At 39.8% G+C, this 23,495-nt stretch overlaps 1 protein-coding gene across 1 annotated transcript in view; it reads right to left on the bottom strand.

The window, feature by feature from the left end:
- prex2 (phosphatidylinositol-3,4,5-trisphosphate-dependent Rac exchange factor 2) overlaps positions 1-23,495 on the bottom strand; it is a 156,906-nt gene that overhangs the window by 121,682 nt on the left and 11,729 nt on the right. The window contains exon 2 of the mRNA XM_072688847.1: positions 47-118. Within this exon, the coding sequence (XP_072544948.1) occupies positions 47-118 (72 nt within the window). The remainder of the gene's footprint in view (positions 1-46; positions 119-23,495) is intronic.

Genomic DNA, 23,495 nt, shown 5'->3' with positions numbered 1-23,495 from the left:
GCAGCAGTGAAGTATTTGGTTAAAAAAACAACAAAAAAAAACTCACCTTAACAGTCTCTTCTGTGATGCTCTTATCGATTTTAGTGGCAGCATACTGGTTGAGGCGATGAAGAAACACCTGTTAAAAAAGAAAACAGAAGAAAAACGTTTAAGCAGGTTGATGTCTTCCACCACATCATTCTTAAAGGAGTTTCAGCCAGCTCCCGCTACTGAATTCAATAAATATCACCCAGTATATCTGACCCCAGACAGCAGAGAAATGGGGAAAGACCCTTTTTGGGGAGTCAAACATACTCCTTATTCTCCAGTCGAGAATTAGTCACACTCTTCCGAAATCAAGGGTATTAAAAAAAGGGTTCATCCTGCTTTTGTTGGAGTAACTGTCTACCGTCCAGGCAAGGCTTTCTACTAGATTTTGAGTACCATTGCTGTGAGGATTTGATTGCATTTAGCAACAATAGCATTAGTATGATAAGGATGTTGGATGATCACCACCACACCTCATCCCCAGCTCTGCAAATCTTCCCAAAGGCATTTAATGCAGCACCATCATTCCAGAACACAGATCCACTGCTCCACAGCTCAATGCTGGGGGGCATTATATCCCTCTAGCCTAAGCCTGGAATTAGGCATGGTTCCAATAGGTTCATGTAACTCTCCTCCAGAGAGTCATATTCTATGGGCCATACATCTCTACATGGACTAGACAAGCTGTGTGTGTGTGTGTGCATTTGTACATTTGTGTCAGCAATGGGTCCAAACATTTGTGTGAGAACAAGTTTAACAAAATAATGTTTTTCAAATCATTTTATCTATGTTGTCCCCAACACCAAAATGTTCATTTAAGAAGGATAGGAGTTAAGACCCCACTTTTATGTACTTTATTCAGAACACTGAAGCCAAAACAGAGTAGATTTGGCAGTAAAATACAGACAATATATAAGGAGTGTGAAACTAAAGCCAACCAGCAGTGAAAAAAATCACTATCTTGCAGCTGAAAGTAAAATACTTAGAAGTTAGCTAACCATGCTCTTAGGCAATTAATGTACTGCTCTGATTAGTTGGTTGACCGCTAACAACTCCATGCGAAAAGGATTCTTTATAAAGTAATAAAACAGTTGCAAAACTTAAGTACTAAATATGAACATGAATGTGTGACATAGGAAAAGTGTTATTTTTGCCAGTGTTTCATTTAAGGTGATACAACCCCAGAAGGAGTCAGATAGTGAAGGCCCTAGATAGTGAGTAGTGGTAGTGAACACACACTAGTGAACTAGGGGCAGTGAGCACACACCCCCAGAGCAGGCGACTCCAGCAACCAGGGAACAGAGAGGGTGAAGGGCCTTGGTCAAGGGCCCAACAGTGGCAGCTTGTCAAGCCCAAGTATCGAACCCACAATCCTGTCATCAATAGCCCAGAGCTCTAACCTCTGAGCCACCAAGAGACAACTCATGAAGGGAAAACCTAAAGTAGTAGAGTAAAAAAGGTTCTTGCTTTTAATTAAAAGCAAGTAAATGATGTAAAAAAAAAAAAAAGAAAAACACCCAGCAAGACATTCGAAGTAAAAAAAATGAATGAAAGAATAAAATACAGCTCATGAAATTAAACCGGACATTAAATTAAAAAAAAGGACAAGCAAGGTGAGCGTAAAAAGACAAACAGGAATAGAAAGGGTTTATTTTTGCACAATGTCAGACATAGAGAGAGGGTTTATAAAAGACATCCACCGATACTGAATAATTTAAGGACTGGCAAAACACTGTTTCATTCAAATGAATGGATTGTCCTTAATTCCAAGACACCAGACAAAACCCATTAAAACATGTCTGAATAAATCGTATCTGAGAGAAAATCTCCATTCCGAAGGAAAACACTGATAGGACGATCTAGTCCATTCACATCTGCACAGCTCTTAAAACATCAAATCTCTGGTTTTATTATTTATAACAGACAGACTCATCCATGTCGTCATTTTCAGATTATAAATATGCCAAAGACTGAAAGAAAATGATTCTGGGTTTGGCTTTAAATCTCGCTGACCTTTTAGAAATACCAGTAAGAGTGATACTGACTAATGCAGGGGTGTGGAGTGTTATGTTTAGTGAACGTCCGCAAAATATCAGGCATCTGTCTAACTATGGGAAGTCATGTGATGTACACTGGCAGTAAAAGAGCTGGAACGCTGTACATACAGCTCCTTGCAAAAATATTCAACCTCCTTAAAAGTCATTAGATTAATATGCTATATTCTAAATGTCATTTGTAATCCAAGGCAATCTGATCAATGCAACATATGTATTGAGGTATTAAATTATTAACATAGAAGATCAGATTAAATGGCAAAAACAGACACTATTGAACTGCAGGATTTTAAAGCATATGAATCAGTTAGTCATGTAAAATATATACACTATATGGACAAAAGTATTGGGACATATCTTTTAGTCACTGAATTCAGGTAATTTATTCAGTCCAATTGCCACAGGTGTATAAAATCAAGCACCTAGCCATGCAGTCTGTCATACACACATTAGTGAAAGAATGGGTGGTTTTAAACAGATTACCGGATTCCAGTCTGTTATTGTAATGTAAGATGTCACTATTGCAACCAGTCAAATGGTAAAAATTTAATCTCATCTAGATATTCCCCAATCAGCTCTGAGTGAAAAATGGAAGCGTTTACGAACCACCGCAACTAAGTGGATTCAGACCAAGTGAATTTACTCGGGGTCGCCGAGTGCATTGTGCATAAAAGTCACCAACGTTCTGCTGAGTCAGTGACTGCACAGTTGCAAACCTGCTGTTATAGATGCTGCAAAGAGGAACAAACACTATAATAATACCTATGGATTTAGAATGGGATGTCACAAAAGCTCCTATAGGTGCAATGTTTAGGCGTCCCATTACTTTTGTCCATATAATGTGTATAGTTTATGTAGTAGAAAAATTAAGTAACAAAACCTGTAACTGCTCACAGGTCCTTGGTGTTAAAGGGATTTTTTTAAAGCAGATCACCAGTTTTAACAGGCGAATGGTTAAGCAGATAGGACAGCAGCTAGAGGTCTAATGAGCTGAGATGCATCATAGCGAAGCTGGAACACGTCACGCCTCCTTTAGCGCATGAGTCCAGATAACAGGGTCTAATCTCAGCCAGCATGTCCATCAGCCTCAGGATGAATCTCCATTTTTAACATCTTCACATGATGTACGTGCACTGTAATATAAATAGGCACCAAGCGTATGCTAATTAAACTCTCTGGACCACCAATGAAACACTGTTGAGTCACTGCTGAGACTGATGGTTGCTACTGGAGCTAATGCATCTTGAGATGTGAAGGCCTTTTTTTACAGTCTTAAAGGAAGAGTCCAGCGTTTTTAGCATATTCTCTTACAATTGCATCTATAGCATACAGTCGACATGTCCTAGTTCTTAGTAAAAGTACCAAAACCCATCTGACTCCAGGACCTGAGTACTTACGTCTCTTTAAAATTTGAAGTCAACGGGTTTTCTGGCTAGTTCTAAGTGCAGAGAAATGACAGCAGCAAGTTGATTATTATTTGACCAAAAACTACAGAATTTTTATTGCAGCCCTGTAATATTTATTTTATTATTGTATTAATCATTATATAAATGGCTAGAGTTTCACATACTGTTAACCATTTGATGATGTTCACGGGTTCACCTGACAGTCATTAATTAGCTAGGACTGATACAACTGATTTCTAATGATGTTTGTCCAAATACTTTTGAACTTGGAAAATGGCTGCAAATGATCTTTGTTAAACTCGTTGAATTAATGCTGAAAGTCTAAACTTATACAAAATATTGGTTTGTTTAAGGTGTGTAAGGTGTCACTTTACAATACTTATGGACCAGACAGTATCTGCATATTCAACCCAGCCTATTCATGCTGAAATTACGAGGAGAGTTTTAGCCCGGACCGCTTGAAGCACAACACAGGGCAGCCAGTCAAAACATATTCATATTAAATAAAGTATTCTTTTTAAGGTTAATGAGGTCAAATCTAATCTAATTCACTGAGAAATGCTTCTCTGCTTCATTCCTTACAGTCCACTATAATAACACTAAAGTTAACAAGGCATTTCCTGTTAGCATGTCAGGCTAAGAGCTGGTGATTACGGCAGCATCGTAAACAGCTCATCCAGGCTTCAGGGAGTGGGACCCGTCCCAACAGCTGAATCCGAGCAAGCGGCTACAGCATGGGGCCAAATTAGCAGGGAGAGCCTCTCAGCTAACACACAAATTACATGGCGCCGATTACACTGATTACAAGGGCGAGTCTTAGTCACTTACATATTTCATCAATTGAAATTAAACTGTTTCAGAATGTACTCCAAAGCCTAATCCAAACGAGGCAGACAATAATAGAATAGTTGGAGCTTCAGCTTCTGATTGCAACAACTTGACTAAATAATGTGTGCCTCCGTGGCAAAGCCTTGGTGCTGATTGCCCTTTTGTAATGGCGCTGTGTGGTTAAGTGGGATCTGATTAGCAAGTCTAATTCTTACACATGGCGCATGCAGAATCAGCAGCTGACTGAATGTAGCTTTTTATGTCACTGCAGTTTCTTGTCATCAAAATTCTGCTCAAGATTTAGCTCAGCTGCAAAGCTGGTTTAAGCAAGACGCACCAGAAAAGCCTGTACAACTCTGGAGTTAAAGTTCTACAGATTTTGCAACATTTTGGCATTACTAAATTGCAAAGATGTAAACAAAGTCATTCAGAGTGGTCTGGTGTGATACACGCAATACAGACATGAATTTCATGGCAATTTTGAGCTTCACTGTTTGTTGGCTCAGAACGAGCGTACATCATTAATTCCTTAATTGTTCCATCCACTTGCACAATGCACAAGTTCCGCTAGAAGCAAGACAACCCGAGTATGATGCTACCACCACCATGTTTAACATTTGGTACACTGTTCTTGGAGTTCAAGGCCAAACATATCTCTGGCCATTCAGTCTTTGTCTAATCTGACCTTTAAATTGGTTTCTATCACCACCACTGTAGTCAGCCAGTCAGTTTCTTTGCAATGTACCATTTGACCCCAACCACTCTGAATGTCACTGTTTACATCTTGGTGTATTATTCAGTAATTATTCAGTTATCGGTCCTAATGCAGAACCCACTATGAGTTATTAGTCTTATTATTGTGTCCAACAGGGCTCTGTTTTAGGTTTGGTTAAAATGATGCTAATTGTGGCAGTGTTGTAAAATGTGTAAAATGTAAAATGTGGGCCTACACGCAGTGTTTAAGGGGTTAATTAGGGCATCAATGAGTTTCTTGCATTGAAACTAATTTAATGATAAGCTAAAAAATAAGATATGCACATTATCCCCTTTACCTCAAATACAGTAAATCGGTCAAGACATAATTTGTTGCTTCCTTAGTTTTAGGTTAAGAGGCTAATAAGGCTAAATTCAGACATGCTACCACTGTTTCTAGCCTTGCAATGTACGTTTTGCTCAGCACATACAATGTCAGAAAATAAATAAGTTTGTTAAAGATTACTAAGAAATACATGGTGTCAGCATGGTCTGAGGCAAGTGTGTGATTACCATCAGCAACTGATGGTAACTGACAGTTACAAGCTTGCATTGTGTGTTAGCTAAATTAGCCTCTTGGCCTTCAGTACAAATCTAAGCACATTTCAGATGACTAAAATGCCTTGGCTGGTCAACTACATTTAAAGTGACGTAGTCAAACCCCCACTCCAGATAACACTGCAGAGCCTTTGAGCAAGTCCCCCTAAATTAATGGTGCTCCAACATGCTGTTTGGCCTACAGCTCACCCCAGAGCAGCCTTGAAAGAAGCCCAACTCATGACCTCTATGATGCTTAAATAAAGTTCACTCATGTACAAGTGGAAGCTCACTAATTAAATGGCTTAAATATGTCAACATGCCATTAAGGAATGCAGTTTGTGACCAATAATCAGTGCTCTTGGTTCAAAACTGCTCAAACGATGTCAATTAAAAAGGAAGAGGAAGCAGCTGTGTCAGGTTTGTGAGGAACCACACTGTAATCAGTGCTGCAACTTCAGCCACAATATGGGGACTGTGGTGGAATCCAGCGTCAGTTTCCTGCCTGTCTACGAAGATCCAAAGAGGAATCATGAACATCTGAGCAGCGATAAGAAACACATGCTTGAAAATGGCTTCGCTTCAGCTATGGACAGTTCTGAGCTGATTTTCATGACCGGATGTGCTTTGTGCAGGAAGCTGTGGACATTTGAGCCTGGTACAATCAGAAGCAGGCCTAACAGACATCACTTGCTGGGGCAAGTCACAGTCTTGGAATGTGGGGCAGGGAAGGAAGTGACAGAGGTTTTGAAGAGAGTGCTGGAAATGTCTGAATAGAATACATATGATAATGGACTTCATTTTAGACTAATGTCTTCCTAACGTTTTAGTGCGGTGAACAATTAGATGTAGGCAGTTTTACTCTTTCCCCCAATGCAGTCCCATTGACAGGCTAATACAGCTAGCTGACGTCTAGATGGCTGCTACTACTGTTTACAGTTTTGCAACACACTTATGTACGTCAATTTTTATAGATAACAGTATGTCATATAGCGTCAGAAATCACATGATTTCATCACATCCAGGCCTTCCTTCTACTGTCACTTATTATGTTATCCCGAGTACTAGGTGTGCAAGTAGTAAAAATCTGATCTTGCTTTAGCCAAGATCATCACCTTAGTGACCATCTGCTTGCTGTAACTGGTCCCTTGAGTAAGTCCCTTAAACTCATGCCTACAGAAGTGCTTCAACATCACATTAATTTTTAGTATCGTTTTCGGGCTCATTGGGCGAAAGGCTGATTATTTCCGGTTTGCTTTCACACAGAAGCATTCCATTTGAGCCATGGATCGATTGCATAATTTCAAACATCATTATTCCATGTGCATTTTTGCTAAATTGTAGGGACAGGTTCATCTGTTTATCACTGATTATTAATTTTCTTGGATACAAACACTCAAAGAACAGTGCTTTTTGAAAAGTAGAAGCAGTCACATGACAAAATAAACCACTCCTGGGCTTGAAAACCACTTTTACACTTGACCTAACGTACCAAACTCTCAGAAGAAACGCTCCTGGGTCCAGAGAAAAACACTAGTGTGAAAACTCTCTGTGAAACTAAACTCATAGACTCTAAGGTCATTTCTTAAATATTCCTCAGATACCAGCAGAAATGTATTGCCTTGCAAGTGGCTAAACATAAGTCATCTTGACATTGAAGGAATTAAGTCTGTGATCTATAATCAGTGGTTATGGTTTAAAAGGTCTTTTAAGTTCAATACACAGATGTTCCTGAGTGTGGAGGCAACCTGAAGAAGGCTCAGGTTAGAACAGTAGTGATGAATCAGGAAATCAAACAACCTGTGCTTTTAAAAGAGGCCTTAACAAATGTCGAATAGTACCCCATGGGAAGCCTGGGTGGGCAGACAGTGCAAATACTCCAGCCCTGATACACACACACATATGCACAAACATTTCTTGGCCAGTGCCCTCTATCTTCACAAACTGATGGAGGATTGCAGCAGGAAATCTAGGCTTTATTAGATAAAGGAGACATGACAGATTTTCCCAAAACTCAGAAGCTCAGGTCTCAACACAATATTCTCATCTTGTCTGGAAAAATGGCCAAGAGCATTCATCATACACAGCCTGTCTGCCTTTAAATGAACATGCTTACATCGCTAACAATGAGTACAAGGTTGTGTGTGGTATGCGGCTTCCTTTAAAGCAGCATTATGTGAGAATAGAGGGTATGAACTGACGCCACATTCCTGCTGGAACAGGAATGCCCCCTTTATTCAGGCTGAGTGGCAAAACACTCTGCGAAATGGCTGCAGCATTTATTAGGGGAAACGGCCAAACTGGGAATGATACAAGCGATTATCTGCTCAATTTAAAAGAATTTGGACTCAACAGCGGTCCATGCCAATTACCAAAGAACCAATGTTTCATGGACATCGATGTGTAGCCAGGAACATCTAGCTAACATCCATTTGAGGCTCAAATCACATCAGCTTATAGGATAAAGCCTCATATCCGAGAGCACAAAGTCAAGTGAAAGTTTTTAGGAGTGTTTTCAGGCACATTTAGTAGACTGACCCATCCAGGTTTACTTACTCTCATTTTATTCGAGACTTAGCATGTCGCTACATTCGCAACTACAATGGACTTGTTTTCAGAACGTGACTTCACCACTTAGTAAGCTCCCATACATTTTGGTGCTCGGATTTCAGAATAGCAGCAATTCATTAGTTTCTCTTTTCTTAGAATTTCAGTTATCTGTAAAAGGATAGCTCTGAAACCTAGCTGAATCAGTTTGTGCAGTTAATCGCAGCATAAGCTTGTTCCCCTTTTTGTGTTTTAGTAACACAAAAAGTTTTAGTAACTGTATTTTTGTCATTCTGACTGCAGTGACTCCTGCTACCTGTGATGTCACATGCATACCCTCTATTGGTATGTTTTGCTCATGGGATAGCCTTACATGTGGGGAGTGGTATTCAATGCAGTGAATGCAGATTACGCACACACACACCCAGAGCGGAGGGCAGCCAACTCCAGTGCCCGGGGAGCAGAGAGGGTAAAGGGCCTACCTCAAGGGCCCAACAGTGGCAGCTTGCCGAGCCCAGGTATTGAACCTACAAACCTGGTCATCAATAGCTCGGAGCTCTAACTGATATGCCACCACTTGCTCCCCCTTTCGAACTTCCACCCTTGTGGCAATGTGGAATTTTACACTGTAAGAGATACATGACCCACACTAAAAGACACAGAAGCATGTGGACTGATGCGTTAGAGAAACAGCAGGATTTTAAATAAATATGTCCAGCCCGCTCCACCCAGGTTACACAGTTAACGCATCAGTGGAGTTATCACAATGATTTTGAGGCTGTTAATGAAGGTAAAAATGCTACATAGTGTTGCTTTAAAGATCCATGGGCCACTAATCTACAAATATTAAAAATGCCTGTACATTCCTTAAAGTGTTATGTTAAACATTCAATAAAGTTTGAACAAAAGCAAAACTCTAAACTCCTCTAGACTCTTAAATGTGACTATTAATCCAGTGACAAAATGAAGTATGCTTCTTTTCACAGAGCACATATGGCAAGTTCTAAAATATTAATCAATATTATTATTCTAATAATGACAGTGGGGTTATTTTAGTTCATTCTTTCATCTCCACATATTTATATTCTGTCCCTGTGTGTGTCAGTAGAGTGAGGGTAAAGCGGGGTGGGCACCAGGTCCTGATTAACTGCATACACATTAAAACACCATTAGGCCTCTCAGCAGGTGTTTAATTTCAAGATGTGTGTGTGCGCAGCTGGCCTAAGAGGGAGAAGGTTAGGGAACCTTGGAGGTTTCCTGGGAATGATCAATACGTGAATGTGGATCTGAATATGTTATAAAACATGCTTGCATGAATATGACTTAAAACAAGACTTAAGGCAGCAATGCAAGGCACGGATCTGATGTAAATGGTGATGTAAATGAAAACGTAACTTTAAAATGTAATATTTAATATTAAATGTTTCTTTAATAATAGTTATTATTCTCTGTCTGTACTGTGTTGTGTTGTCTGTCTGCACTTGTACTGTGTTGCACTTGTGTTCTGTATGCACTGTGTCTATGTGGTCCTGGAGGAACGTGTGTGCTGTGGAGCATTGGAACTGTGTTCTCTGGAATGATGGTGCTCCATCCATTTCTTTTGGGATGAGTTGAGGAGTTGGGGATGAGTTCTGGTGGTGATCATCCAACATCCTGACCTTACAAACTCTTTTGCTGAATGCAATTAAATTAGGGCTGCACAATATTGGGAAAAATATTGTTCCCCAATATTGATTTTATTTCTTTTATTTAAATTTTTTTAATTCAATTTTCATCTGTAAATTTTCAAGTCACGGATTCAACTGATTCCACAATATGATTAACGCACTTTGTGTATCAAAGATTAAAGTAAAATGAATGGTACTGGGCAAATATCATCCACCTCTGGTAAAAATGTTAATTTGGTTATTTTTTTTATTTTGTATTAAGCAGCAAGATCTTGTGATGTGACTATTGTGCATGCCCAAATTGTGATGAGGAGGCTGAAATTATATATTGCGCAACCCTTAATTCAATCCTCACAGCAATGCTCCTAAATCTAGTAGACAAATCTTCCCTGGACAGTAGAGACAATCAACAAAAACTCTTTTCAATACTCTTGATTTCAGAAGAAAATGAATGAGTAGGTGTCCCAAAACTTTTGTCCATACAGCGTATATTTAGAACAGTTTGTATATTAGGGGGCAGGGCGGGGCAGAAAAATCTAGGTGACAGCAAAGACAGTGTTAACGTATGATATTGCATCAACCAATGTGCACCTTTACCTTTACCTTTACCTTTAAAGTTCAGTCATTATCATGTGTGAAAAATGGTTAGGATTAAATAAATAAATAAATAAACATACTTTGCTCAGCTGTCACCATTTGTGATTCAACAGGATGCTCACCACACACAGTAAAAACCCTGTGACTGGTCAGAGGTTCATTTGCATATCTTAGTCTTCTGCAATATCAGCATTGCACACCAAATATCATGATAGTGTTTAATAATCGATATACTATGCAGCTTTAAAAAAGTGCACATTTCTATTTGTTGGTGGTCAGGCCGTCTACAGAACAGTGCTAGCGCTCAGCGTAAGTGTTTACTTCAACACTGTACATGCCAGACCCTGCATAACTCCTCCAAAATGGATATGTCATAATTTTGGATGTTATGCAATAGCAAAGTCTGAAACTGATCCCAACTACATTCACATCATAACATCATAATGGGCGGAAGGCCTTGAGTTCCTTCAGTCTTTATCGCTGTCTCTCCTTCAAAAACAAAAGCAAGCCAGAATGGAATTCACACACAAGATTCCATTCACAAACACCATGTGTTCCCTTCCTGACACGACAACATCGACCCGGGCCAGGTCAGGCTGGAAAAGAAGTTCATCTGAAGAGATAATGCACAATATTAACACCTATTTTTAGCCAAGGGGCGCAAGTTATCATTTATGTGTTTTTCTATTTATCACACACGAGCAACCCAAGATATTCCACAGAACGCATTCCAACCTGAACCTGGACCCTGAAATCTGAGGGTGGAGTTGTTTTTAATGGGCTATGGAACTAACATGCAGGCACTGCAGTACATTTTTAGTTTTTTGTGTTTTTTTATGCAGAAATGAAGAAAGTTCATCCTAAAAAATATAAGATGATTCACTCGTTCTCGTCATTGTCGTAATTAGCCCAGGCTTTGATCTAATATCAGATAGCCGCGCTTTGGAATATCTGAGGCTTTTACGAAGTTTGGATACAAAAGTGCTCCAACTTGAAATGAGTCCGTTATGCTTGGTGAGGAAAGAATTTAAGGGATAAAGATGTTTTCGGTGATTTGAATGTCTGCAGAGATAACAGCTTCACACTCGCGACTTATCAAAGCACAGTGTGCTTTGAGTAGCGGGTTGATAACGAGAACAGGCTGCGTCTGCGCTGCTTAGTAAATCAGCGGACTGTGAAAACAGGCCAGACAATGAGGCAGGGAACACACTAGCGTGTGTGTGTGTGTGTGGGACGAGGGCTGCAGAAGCTCATTCCACTTACACTCCACGTCTTGTTCAATCTGCACAGCCAGATGAAGTCTCAGAGCCCTTATATTTTCTTTAAAAGTTTAATTATATGTGTTATTTAGTAAAACCAATGGTTATACACGGCTGAATAGGCCAAAACAGCTCTGATTGAAGCATGTACTGCAAGAGACCTCTGAAGGTGTCCTGTGATATCTGGCACCAAGACGTTAGCAGCAGTTCCAATAAATCCTGTAAGCTGTGAGGTGGGACCTCTGTGGATTGCATCAATGAGCCTTGGGACGCCCATGACCCTGCGCCAGTGGTTGTCTCTCACTTTTTCACACTTCCGGTAGGCTCACCTCACAACACCAGCTGTTTAGGAGACTCTCACCCAAGTCGTCTAGCCATAACAATTTGGCTCTTGTCTAGCTCAGTTTTAGACTTGCCCACTGTTTTTACTTCCAACACATCAGCTTTAAGAACTGAATGTTCACTTGCTGCTTAAAATGTATATCCCAGCCCTTGATAGGTGTCATTGTAACCAGATAATCAATGTTATTGACTTGTCACCTGTCAGTGGTTTTAAAATTATGGCTGAACAATGTATATACCCTCTAGGCTGGAACCTATTATTTCCACTATGTATGACACCTTCTGTTTATTCCTATAAGACTGTGGGTCCCAACCCTGGTCCTGGAGTAACCCTTGCTTTTTGGGTGTTTTCCCCACTCACGGCACACCTGACGTAGCTAGAAAATTCATTAACAAGCCCTTCCTGACTTGATGTGGAATGCGTGTGTTAGCTAAACTCTAAAATGTGTAGGGTAGAGGACCAGGTACTCCAGGACCAGGGTTAAGAATCTTTGCTATATTAGAACAAACTGGTCAGATGCCTGCACTACAAAACTGATATCTTGACCAATGAAGGCATCTTAGATTCAACATAGCTATTATTAGTCATCATGAGATGTGTAAGATGTACATAAATCTGTTTATGAGATTATGCTGCCTGTTTCTTTCTCCCAAAACAAATGCCATCTGTCTCTCTCAGACAAAACAACACTAGAGCCAAAATGTTTGCGACTTCTGGAGAAGCAGATGGCAGGTGACCGTTCACATTCCTGTTCCTAAACCTTGACCACATGGTCTCCGTGAGGCCAGTTAGAGTCACAGTATCAGTCTAGCATGTGCTGTCTTGGTTCTATATATTATAGACCCCGTTTATACCTGGTTACTTCATATGTATTGTGCATCTGGATAAAGGCCAAGCCAAATAAAGATGCAAGTGTAACCAGGCACAGATCTGATCACTTAAACCAGGAGGCGAAGTGAGACGCATTTGAGCCATATGTTATAGCAGTGTAGACACATCCATCTCTGTCCAAGACATTCGATGCATGAAATGCATGGGGCTCAAGTCTAGATCAGGATACAATCCAGATACTGGTCACATAAAAAACTACAACACAGAGAAAATGTATGATATAGTCCCTTCATTCAAAGCCATTTCACATCAGCCAAATTTAAAAGTTTAGTACAGCCATTTCTACTTTGGGTCAAAACCAGCTGTGTTCCGAGACCCAGGTTTGAATAATCTAAATCTAGATTTGGCATCCCTGTCATTGCATGGTGGTGTATAGGCCACAACTGGACCATGATTTGTTTGCTATTTCGGTGAATTGGGTGTATGATTAATATATGTATGATTTTTATGCGAAATTCAAAACTGGCTACAAATGCCAATCCCAAGGCTAGAAAATCAGAGCAAATTAAACATTTGTATGAAAAAGAAATGTTAGAAATACTAATTTAACCCAGACCTCGCCCACTCATTAACATTTTTATTTAAATCCTTTGCCTACAATCATATGTATTTCCAATCATGCAATCTCACTGTCCTCACACGCCCACATCAGAGAGGAAACGGGCGCCGTCTTCCTGCAGAGGAGAAACTCTATTTATCAACCCTATTTCTGCACTGTATTAACAACACACACATGGAGCTCTTCACTAGCACTGAGTGTAGAAAGAGAGAGAGAGAGACAGAGACAGGAGGGGCAGTCTATATCAGGCTACTAGTGAGGCTTTTTTATATTAAGTATACACAGACATGGACAAAAAAAGCTGTTTTTTTCAGCAGCTAATGACAGCAGCAGCAGCCTCCGCACTGCTCAGCTACAGCGCTGGGAAACATCCACAGGAAACACTCTTTAAACACAGCTCTAAATGTGCTCGTGCTGTCCAGGGACATGCTAAAAACCCATCTGTGGATGCAGAAAAGAGAGTCTGCGCTATACTGGGAGGGCACTACATAAAAGTACTTGAGCCACAGTTATAGCATAACCCAAGATATAGTTACCAAATCAAATTTATTCTGAGAATAATATCTCCTCATATCACCACCCCAGAATATATGAAAATATGTGAGTTCTGTTCTGACTGGTGATACACAGTACAGTTTTCTGGGTGTATCATGGATATTTTCAGTACTTACACTGACAAACTGCATGTCTCATTCCAGAGAGCAGAATTAGACCTGTTTATTTGGATGTTGTGCAGCCACCTTTAAATATATATAATTTTTAGCATTTTGTAAGTATATACTGTGCACTGTGAAAATGTCTTTAAGTATTGTGATATAATATTTTTGTCATATCGCACAGTCCTAATTGTGTTTCATTCAAAAAACCGAAAAAATCTTAATGGGTTTCATTGAGAAAAGGGTGGGGATAAACTTTTGTTGGTTTATGCAAATGTGGTGTTGTTTTTTTAGTTTGGTTATCTACATCGATGAGCCATAAGACCACAAGACCTGTCCGTTATTTTGGAGATGTTCTGAGCCAGTCATCACAATCTGGCCCTTGTCACAGTGGCTCAGATCCTTATGGTAGCCCTTTTTCCTGCGTTTAACACATCACCCTACCCTCTATCAACCCCTCGCCAAATGCCACTACTTTCATTAAAGCATCGTAGGAGTTACATCATTTTAACTGGTGGAGAGAATTGTCTAAGAATCGAGCTAAGTTTGTTGTTAGGACCCAGCTCAACTCAGTGTCTAGGTTGCAAGATGCAATCACAGCTAAAAGTGCAATTTTGAAAGTAAAGTGTAACAAAAGTTGCAGGTTCAAGATGTACAGTTGTAGGCCCGTGCAAATAGAACCTAAAAAAGTAAATAAATAAAAGAAAATAAAATGAAAAAGTTTTTAACCTGGGGCTCCGAGTGGCTGGAGGTGGCAAGTTTGAATCCCAAGCCATCAGCGGTCACTTTGCCATCAGCGGCCTGAGTCAGACAGAGCACAATTGGCCATGCTTTCTCTAGGTGGGTAGATGACGCTCTCTCCCCTCATTGCTTTTAAGCGATGTTGGTCTGCACAGGCGTTTGTTAGCTGGTGCGGCAAAGCTGGGGACCCGACGCTTCCCCTTCTAGTGTCGGGAGCATTGCTAGTGCTAGGGGGAGCTACGAACTGGTGGGTTAACTGACAGTAGCAAATTTAGAGGGAAAATTTATAAATATTTTATTATATATCTAAATATATATATATATATATATATATATATATATATATATATATATATTTTTTTTTTTTTTTTTTTCCAGATTTTAAAATGTTACATTTGTGGCACATATAAGATGATCTGCGAGTCTATTCCAATTGAGCTGCAAGGAAGTGCTGCTTCTCCATGTTTGGTTCTGTGCTCTATTAGCTGACCTCTATCCAAAGATCTGTATTCGTTAAACAGATCACAATTGTACTCTGCACCCAAACCACTGAGTGATTTATAGACTAGTAGCAGCAGTTGAAAATCCATTCTGTAGCTCAAAGGAAGTCAGAGTAGTGATTTTAGAACCAGAGTAATGTGCTGTGCTCCCTTGGTTCTGGTGAAAACGCTTGCAGCTGTCCAGTTAAAATGGCATTACGGTAATAATTTCCACTGGAGATAAAAAAGCATGGATAAGTTTCTGATGATGGTAAAACTGTTTTGATGTGGTCGGTGAAGGTGAGATCAGAGTTTATTTTTGAAAGTCAAGATTTCAAACTTGGTTATTAGTGGTCTTTGGTGGTCTCTAGTGTTTAGAGCCCTGGACTCAAGGTGCGCAGATAGAGTTGTTACTCTTCGTTGCCAAACGCAATCATTTCTGTTCTTACTTAATTACAGTACCAAAATGTGTTTCACTATTGTTCCAAGTCAAATAACCATTTTTAGTGCTTTATTAAAACACTTTTTTGCTAACGGTGCATGCTTACTTAGATAGCCTTGTGTATCTATGTACTGTTATGGTGGTAATAAGTGCAACACTGAGTTTAACATGCTATTCAGTGTGCTGCTATAGTTATGTGATGATTGCTGCAGTCCAATTTTAGAGGCTAGTGCATTTTCAGCTCAGCCTCATCCTGTCCCTTACACGACCTTCATGTTTACTTTTTTGAAAGCCTTGATAGTTGAAAGGGACACGCAGAAGGATGGATTTAGGGGCATGATCATTTCCTGACGTTGCATGGCTCCAATTACCCTTTTTAAAGCAACAGTAATGACCAGCAAATGTGCAGCTTAATAGAATTCAGGACAGCACTAAACCAATTATTTAAATTGGTTAAGGTCTTTGAATACTGAATATGCAACAGAAAGGCAATAAGCCACTCAAGGCCATGTATGACATTTTGCTGTGGTCAAAGGGTTTCGTTAAAATCCAAAATCTTCATGAAAATGCTTTCTTTTTTAAAACAGCAGCAAAACACACTACAACAATGTTGTTCATCAAGTTATTAATAAAAATGTCAATAAACACCAATATTGCTGTTAACATTAGGTTGAGCTTTCTAAAAAATAAAATAATCAAACATTAGGTACAGTGGATTTTAATAAACGGTGCAATAATGTCTAAATTGCCTACAAACGTTACCCTACCTGCACCTCTCTGCAATTAACAGATTTTAAAAATGTGATCTAGGCAAAACATTCTCATAGCTATGGTAGAACAGTGTTTCAAGAAGGCTATTTTATGTAAAAACATTTCATGACTGAGCTTTTAGAGCCCTTAAACTTTTCAGACGTCTGGTTTCATTCACCACCACTATGAAGAATTCTGACTTGGGAATTTTCACAACAAAACCACTTTGAATAACTTTGTTATTACATTTTAATCATTTAAAAATACAGATATTTAGAAGAATCTGTGGAATTCAACTTTAAATAATATATCCCATACTGTATTTCAGTTTATAGTCATTTGTGTTGTGCTTTCTGCATTTTAAATATATGCCATTGCTGTTAATCCTTTTAAGTCTATTTTGTACAACTAATTATTCAAAGTAATACAAATCCTTTTATACACTTACTTGTAATCAAATGGGGTTTCTTTTATTGAAAACATACATTTGAAAGTTTTGGAACACTGTATGTTTCCTCCAGAGCTGATTATGCATCAGTCTCCCAAAATCCCATGACTGCTTGGCGCCTGGATGCTGAGCGTGGTGACTAGGCTGAATTTTCACTTCTAATCCTTAGTCAGTCGTTACCGACAGAGCTATCGCACATGATTTTGCCACTGATTAGAATCTTAGGAACTATGAAAGCTGGCCAACATTTCCTGGACTGCTCTTTGAAATCCCTTCTTCTTTACCCCCCCAATCGTCATTATGAAATTGGACGCTGCGAGTGGAAAAAGAACCCTAACAACTTTGTCTTTTCAGTTTTTTTTTGTTTTTTTTTGGAAGTCCTTAGAGACAGGCTTGAATGAATGAAAAGGGTTGGCCAGAAGTGCCCCATTCGGAGGACTCTGGGATCAATGCCATCTTTGTGTGAGGGAATGAACAGTGGCCCTTGCTGAACTCTCTGGCTGACAGAGACCAAGGCTGCATGTGGATGGCACCCTGCGAGGCCTACACTATGCAGAGAAGCGACCTCAATGGGCTTTCAAACCGCTCCTCCCTGTATCAGTCCAGGCCACATAGGGTCCACTGGTCATTAAGCCAGTAGGTAAAGTGAAGATGGAACCTCCTTGCTAAAGATGTGTTATGTAATCTCAATAGGTCTTCTTTCCTGTTGAAAATTGGCAGCTCACAGTGCCCACCCAACTGCCACTCACACTCACTGACTGCATTTGCGTGCCCACAAATGGTTCCGTAACTATGACTGCTAGTGTAAGTAAAATATGGGCATGTGAAAAGCCTGATTTGACTGTCATGGTTGATCGTAATGCAGGTTTTTCAAACTCTCAACTGACCCTGAGAATGCCCAAGACCCTTCATATAACATTGCATTCCACCAAAAAGGGTTCTATATAGTACTGGAAAAGGCTTCTATCCACTTCCATGTAACCCCACAGCAACACACAGGCCCTTATTCAGGAATTCAGATGGTTTCCATGACCTCCAGTATGCAGAATGTCTACATAAATGCATCCACATTTAAAGTAATAACACATTAACACAGTTTATTCTCAACTAAAGATATTTTAGGTGCCTTTTTGAGTCTTAGAGCCACAAGAGTACTTTAACCAACATTTAATAAAAAAGCACACAGCCCATCAGTTAGGCTGAGGGGCTTCACATTACAGTGGAGTAGATTACATAGGTGTGAGCTTCACATTAAGGTTGGCAGGTATAAGGTGTATTGTGGTATTTAAAATAATGAGGGGGATCTCCAAATAAGAACAATATTTTAATATGACAATGGTAAATTATTTATAATGCGTCAAATTGACTGGTAACATGACATGCTTACAAAAAATAAATGCAAGTTTAGTGAACTAGTTTGGTCCTTCCAAATCAAAAACTGAGAGCAAGCAAACCTAGACTGCAAGATGTGCCTCAAAACAGTAGGGGTCATTTTCAGGTGGGTGGACAGCTTGGAAGAGAGACAAGGAATCTCCTTGAGCGAGGCCAGGAGGCCTGGGGGTGTGGTGCATGCCAACCTCAACACAGGGTTCTTGTGTCAGTGCCCGTTTCACATGGCATGTGCACTTCACAAGTGGCCATTGATGCCCAATGTCCCTCTATGTGGGCACTCGTCACACGTACACTTACTCGGAAGGACAGCTGGCACAGGAGGAATCAAAGACGCCCTATTCATCTGCCAGGCTAAAAGACTACAGGTCTACAGGGAAGAGGATCCATAATTTACACATAGGTCAACCAAACCAGACTGATAGACTTAAACTCAAATAAGCTAAATCTACTTTTAGAAGAATCTACATATTAGTACTGAACTTATCATGTCGGTCTTAGACATCAAAATCATGGATCATAAAGTCATTCTTTCAAAACTTTGGCATTCTGACTGAAAATCATTCTTTAATGTGTGTGAATGGGGTCAACATTACTGACATAGCAAGCCAGATAACTTTAAACATTTAATTTAAGGTGATGTGGCAAAATGAAACTGCTACTGTTTAGATGTGTAGCATCTGCATTAGCTGCCTGGCTATAGTTCCTGTTCCACCTCAAAAGACAAAGCAATTGCATTCTGGCGCTTGTGCAGCAGTTCTGTAACTCCTGCTCCATTTAAGGTGGAATGGAAAATGGCAAATTTAGCCTCAGGGAAAAGAGGATAAAGATGAATAACACCCAACTGTTATCTGACTAATGACGGTTCTCTAGAATTCAGACTACAGTAATGACATTCTCAGCACATCGCTCCGATCACATGACTGAAAAAGATGAAAGGCATTTTAATGTTTGAGATGCTTCATAGTGATATGAAACACTAGTCTTGTGCGATAACGTAAATTACATATAAACAATATGATCACGATTATTCTGAAGACAATAATCATTTGTTTACTTGTGTTATTGCCCAATTTGCCATTATTTCATATTTTCCAAGTACTGTCACATTTTATAAAATTGTCTATGTCTGTTATGTCTGAGTCTTATTTACTTCAAATGTAAGAGCTGAATAATTTCTTCTAGCCATGCTTTAGTAGATAGTACATGTGTCCATATCCAGGTCCTTGATACCTTGAAGTTTCTTATGGTGTTTTCATAAATCAAATTACTCCAGCCAATTATGTTGGTCCAAATCATGCAGGCTGGCCTTTCAAGCATGTGCTTTCAAAACAAATTAATATGTAACAATATCATTCCAATTCCAGCCCTCATATCATTCATATTGTGCAGACTCTCATGCACTTTCATAGATTCAGAACTGAATAATAAGCCAAGGGTTTATGGGGTTAAGGATACAGGTTCTAATTCATTCAGTCCTCAGATAGAGCCTTGTGGAGTAGCTTGTACGGCTCCTTTGCCAAAGCCGTGGAAAGGAGCGACGGCACAGGAAGCCCAGAGCACAATGTAAAGCAGGGGAGGGCCAGGAAGGAAGGAAATCCTGCTCGCTTTGAGACAAAAGCAAAAGGAACTCACTGGCTGGAGCCCTCTGAAAGCCCTCGCTAGCCCGCCACATTCACAAATACAGCACCCAAATGCTGCAAACTGAAGCCTGAGAGAGGTACCAACATCAGTGCTGTTCTACGGTGTTTTACCTACAACAAGGACGCTTTAAAACTGAATAACCTACTTTGTCCTTCAGTAAATTCCTGGTTGGTGACATGGCATCAATATAACAGCACCATACAAGATCACAGTTTCATGATACACAATGTGTATCACAATAATTTGTTTGCAGACATGCTGAAGCAAACAGAATATACCAGAAAAGTATAGCAGCACATGTGAAAAGAAAAGACTATGGGCCAGATGTACGTATGAATGCAAAATATGCCCTGAAACACTAAATAATATACACTAAACAATGCATCTAAAATGAATGCTTAATCTAATCACAGAAACTGCACACTGGATTGACTTATTTTTCATCAGAACATTCATCAGGTAATTCTACAGTTCTATAATTTTGGGTAACATTAACAAGGACTGTGAGCTCATACTGTGGCCACATTGAGGCACTACAGTGCTTTTACACACACACACACACTTGCATCTGATTCTGGGAGCTGAAATAGTGTTATTCTGCCTCCATCAAGCTTATGTATTCACCTGTCATTGATAAAGGGAGTCTCCCAACAGCATGCCTTTGAGACAACAGCATTGAAACTTGCTGCTAGTTGCTCAAATATTAGCAAATCAAGCAGAATATATGATCCAGTCTCTCCACCCATTTTCTGCCCTGCCGAGCAAACCTCCCTCAAATGCAAATGTTCTGTACACATCATGCAGACAGAAAGCATCCCATTTGCAACTGAAACTGATGCAATACTCTGTAAAAATAAACTGTTAAAGACAATAGACTATTAAAAACAAATGTTAAAATTGGTCAATAAAAATATAAATAAAAGAAAACAATATACCAATGTCCAATTAGCTGCTTGTTACTGTTGTGCAGTTTATGCAGTACTTAATCTGATAAAAACGACACAATTCCCTGCAAAAGAGTCGTCAAATGCTCTCGCCGTCTTTCTGAGCTGTTTGCGTAGTCTCCATTTAAAGCGACTGCAGATTTTCTGGACCTCTCGCTCTGTAAGTGCTGAAAAGTGGCAGCTTTCCTTTTAAAAAACACTCTGGTCTCCTCCTCAGTCCAGCTCCACCTCTCCACTCTGTTGGCTGGGTTTGCTTTGTCCTACACTACATCACACTACACTACTCTACACATACAAGTGCACTTTCAGTGTTGGTAAACTATTTGTATGCACTTTTTAGTGTCCTCATGTTCAGTTCGGGATGCAGTCTTTATGTTTGTTGTAAGATGCATGCTGGGTAAATGTCACATGGCAGTAAATATATGCAGAATTATATATTTTTTTAAGTTTCCAGGGCAGGTTTTCACTTCTGGTATCAAAACAATTAACTATCCTAGAAAGTAGAACGGAAAATACGTTTGTCAACATTTATTAAATATTAAAGAAAAGTTGTGTCCTTCAAATGGAAGCATAGATTTTGTAAATGACATCATCAACAACAAATCATATTATCGAATTTGTGCGTCCCAATTACATCCTATGACTGAAAGAGGGCAGTTACAGACATGACTGCAATGCATGGTTGTGCACAAGACATAAAGCCATTCACAGCAGAACTTCAGCAAGGCAAGCTGAAGCTGAAGCTAACTCACTGTTGCCTAATTCCAGGCGTGGGCTAGAGGGGTATAACGCTCCCCAGCAGTGAGCTGTGGTGCTCCATCCAATACTTTTGGGATTAGTTGAGGAGTTGGGGAATGAGATGGGGAGGTGATCATCCAACAGTTTGACACTCTTGTCACTTTATGCAATCAAATCCTCAAGTGACGCTCCAAAATCTAGTAGAAAGCCTCCTCTGGACAATAGAGACAGTTACTCAAACAAAAGCAGGGTAAGCTCTTTTTTTAATACCCTTGATTTTGGAAGAAACAATAAATGAGCATGTGTCCCAATACTTTTTGTCACATCACAAAACACATTAAAAGTATTAGATTTATTTTTCATGTGTCATTAGAGAAGTAACTATTTGAATAGTTCTTAGAGATCCAGGATGGTCTGTTCATAATCTTTGTTTGGGTCAATCCTTCAGCATTTCTGCTCTTTTCACACTGAACAAGACAAAGTTCTGAATGGTTATGCAGACGATATGCAAATAGGTCCTTGATTAAACTCATTCTGTGGTTTATCTGCTTGTCTTCTGAATAATACAGTAACAGTTGACTAATCATTCATTTGTCAATTCATTAATATGAATAACTGAATATCAAAATGTCTGTTTTCTCATATTGTTCTCCCGTGTTTTTTGTTCAGTATGTTTCTGCCTTGTGCAAATTAGTTCCACCCCAGGACTGAGGCAAGGTATCAAACGAATCTCTTTCGTGCAAAAAACAAATTGGAATACGAAGGAATCGCAGCGCTTCAAACCTTTCCCTTGGCCTTTGGTTGTCAGAGCTGGTTAAAAGCTGAATGATGAAAACTCATCAAATGCTCAGGCGCCACAAGCATCGTCAGAGCTATCAGAAATGTCTCCCATATCAACTGTGGGCTTTTGGTGGGACACACAAAAGCTGCCAAGTCGCGAACAAAAGGGGTTAGTGGCTCTCTCCGCAGAACAGCCAGCTTCCAATTTGCTTTGACACCTGCAATACGAGGCCTGACTGCCTATAAGGCTCTTTACCTCTGCGGCCTCTCGAGAAGCCCTGCTTTATGAGACGAATCTTAAAGTCTGAGGAGAAGGGAAACATTGGCATGTTGTCTCAGAAGTGCAGGGGTTCAGAATAGGCCGTCGGCCTGCTCTGAACCTCAGGGAGGTAGTTAAGCCTTTTCCAGTGAAAGGCAATGAGAACAAGACAGAGAGCCAGCCAGGGCAATGCTGATTAACATTTTAGACCAGTGAAGAGCTCCTTTAGGCCTCAGAATGGAAAAAACAAACGCAATGCAACGTATTAGCGAGATTAGAATCTTAACGATCCTCCATGTAGCAAGTGGAAAAACACCATTTCTCGTCAACAAAGTATTACGAAATAATGGCCGGAACATATGCAGTGGGGGGAGGCCTGTACGGGTTGGAGTGGAAGGAGGGGAGGGATGCTGTTAAATTAGAAAAGTCAATTGTCAGGATCTTCTTCAGCTGACCAAACTGGACAAACTTGGACAAATATTGTTTATGCTGGTCGACCAGCTTGGTCATGCTGGTCAACCGGCTTGCTTATGTTGGTCAACATGTGGCTAAATCCTCAAACTATGCTGGTCAAAAGCTACACTGGTCTTAACAAGCTTAACCAGCTTCATTAAGCTGGCCAGGCTGCTTATTTTCAGCAGGAACATGAGTTGTGCTTGATTTTTTTGGTTCATGTAGTCAATTTACCCTTGATAATTATTGTAACTCCAAATTACTTCTTTCAAATTTAATGTAAATGAGATATTCTTATTCACTA

Source organism: Salminus brasiliensis, chromosome 1 (genome assembly GCF_030463535.1).
Source record: "Salminus brasiliensis chromosome 1, fSalBra1.hap2, whole genome shotgun sequence".
Lineage (NCBI taxonomy): Eukaryota > Metazoa > Chordata > Actinopteri > Characiformes > Bryconidae > Salminus > Salminus brasiliensis.
Note: the sequence above shows the minus strand (reverse complement) of the source record. Positions and strands in the feature narration are given on the sequence as shown.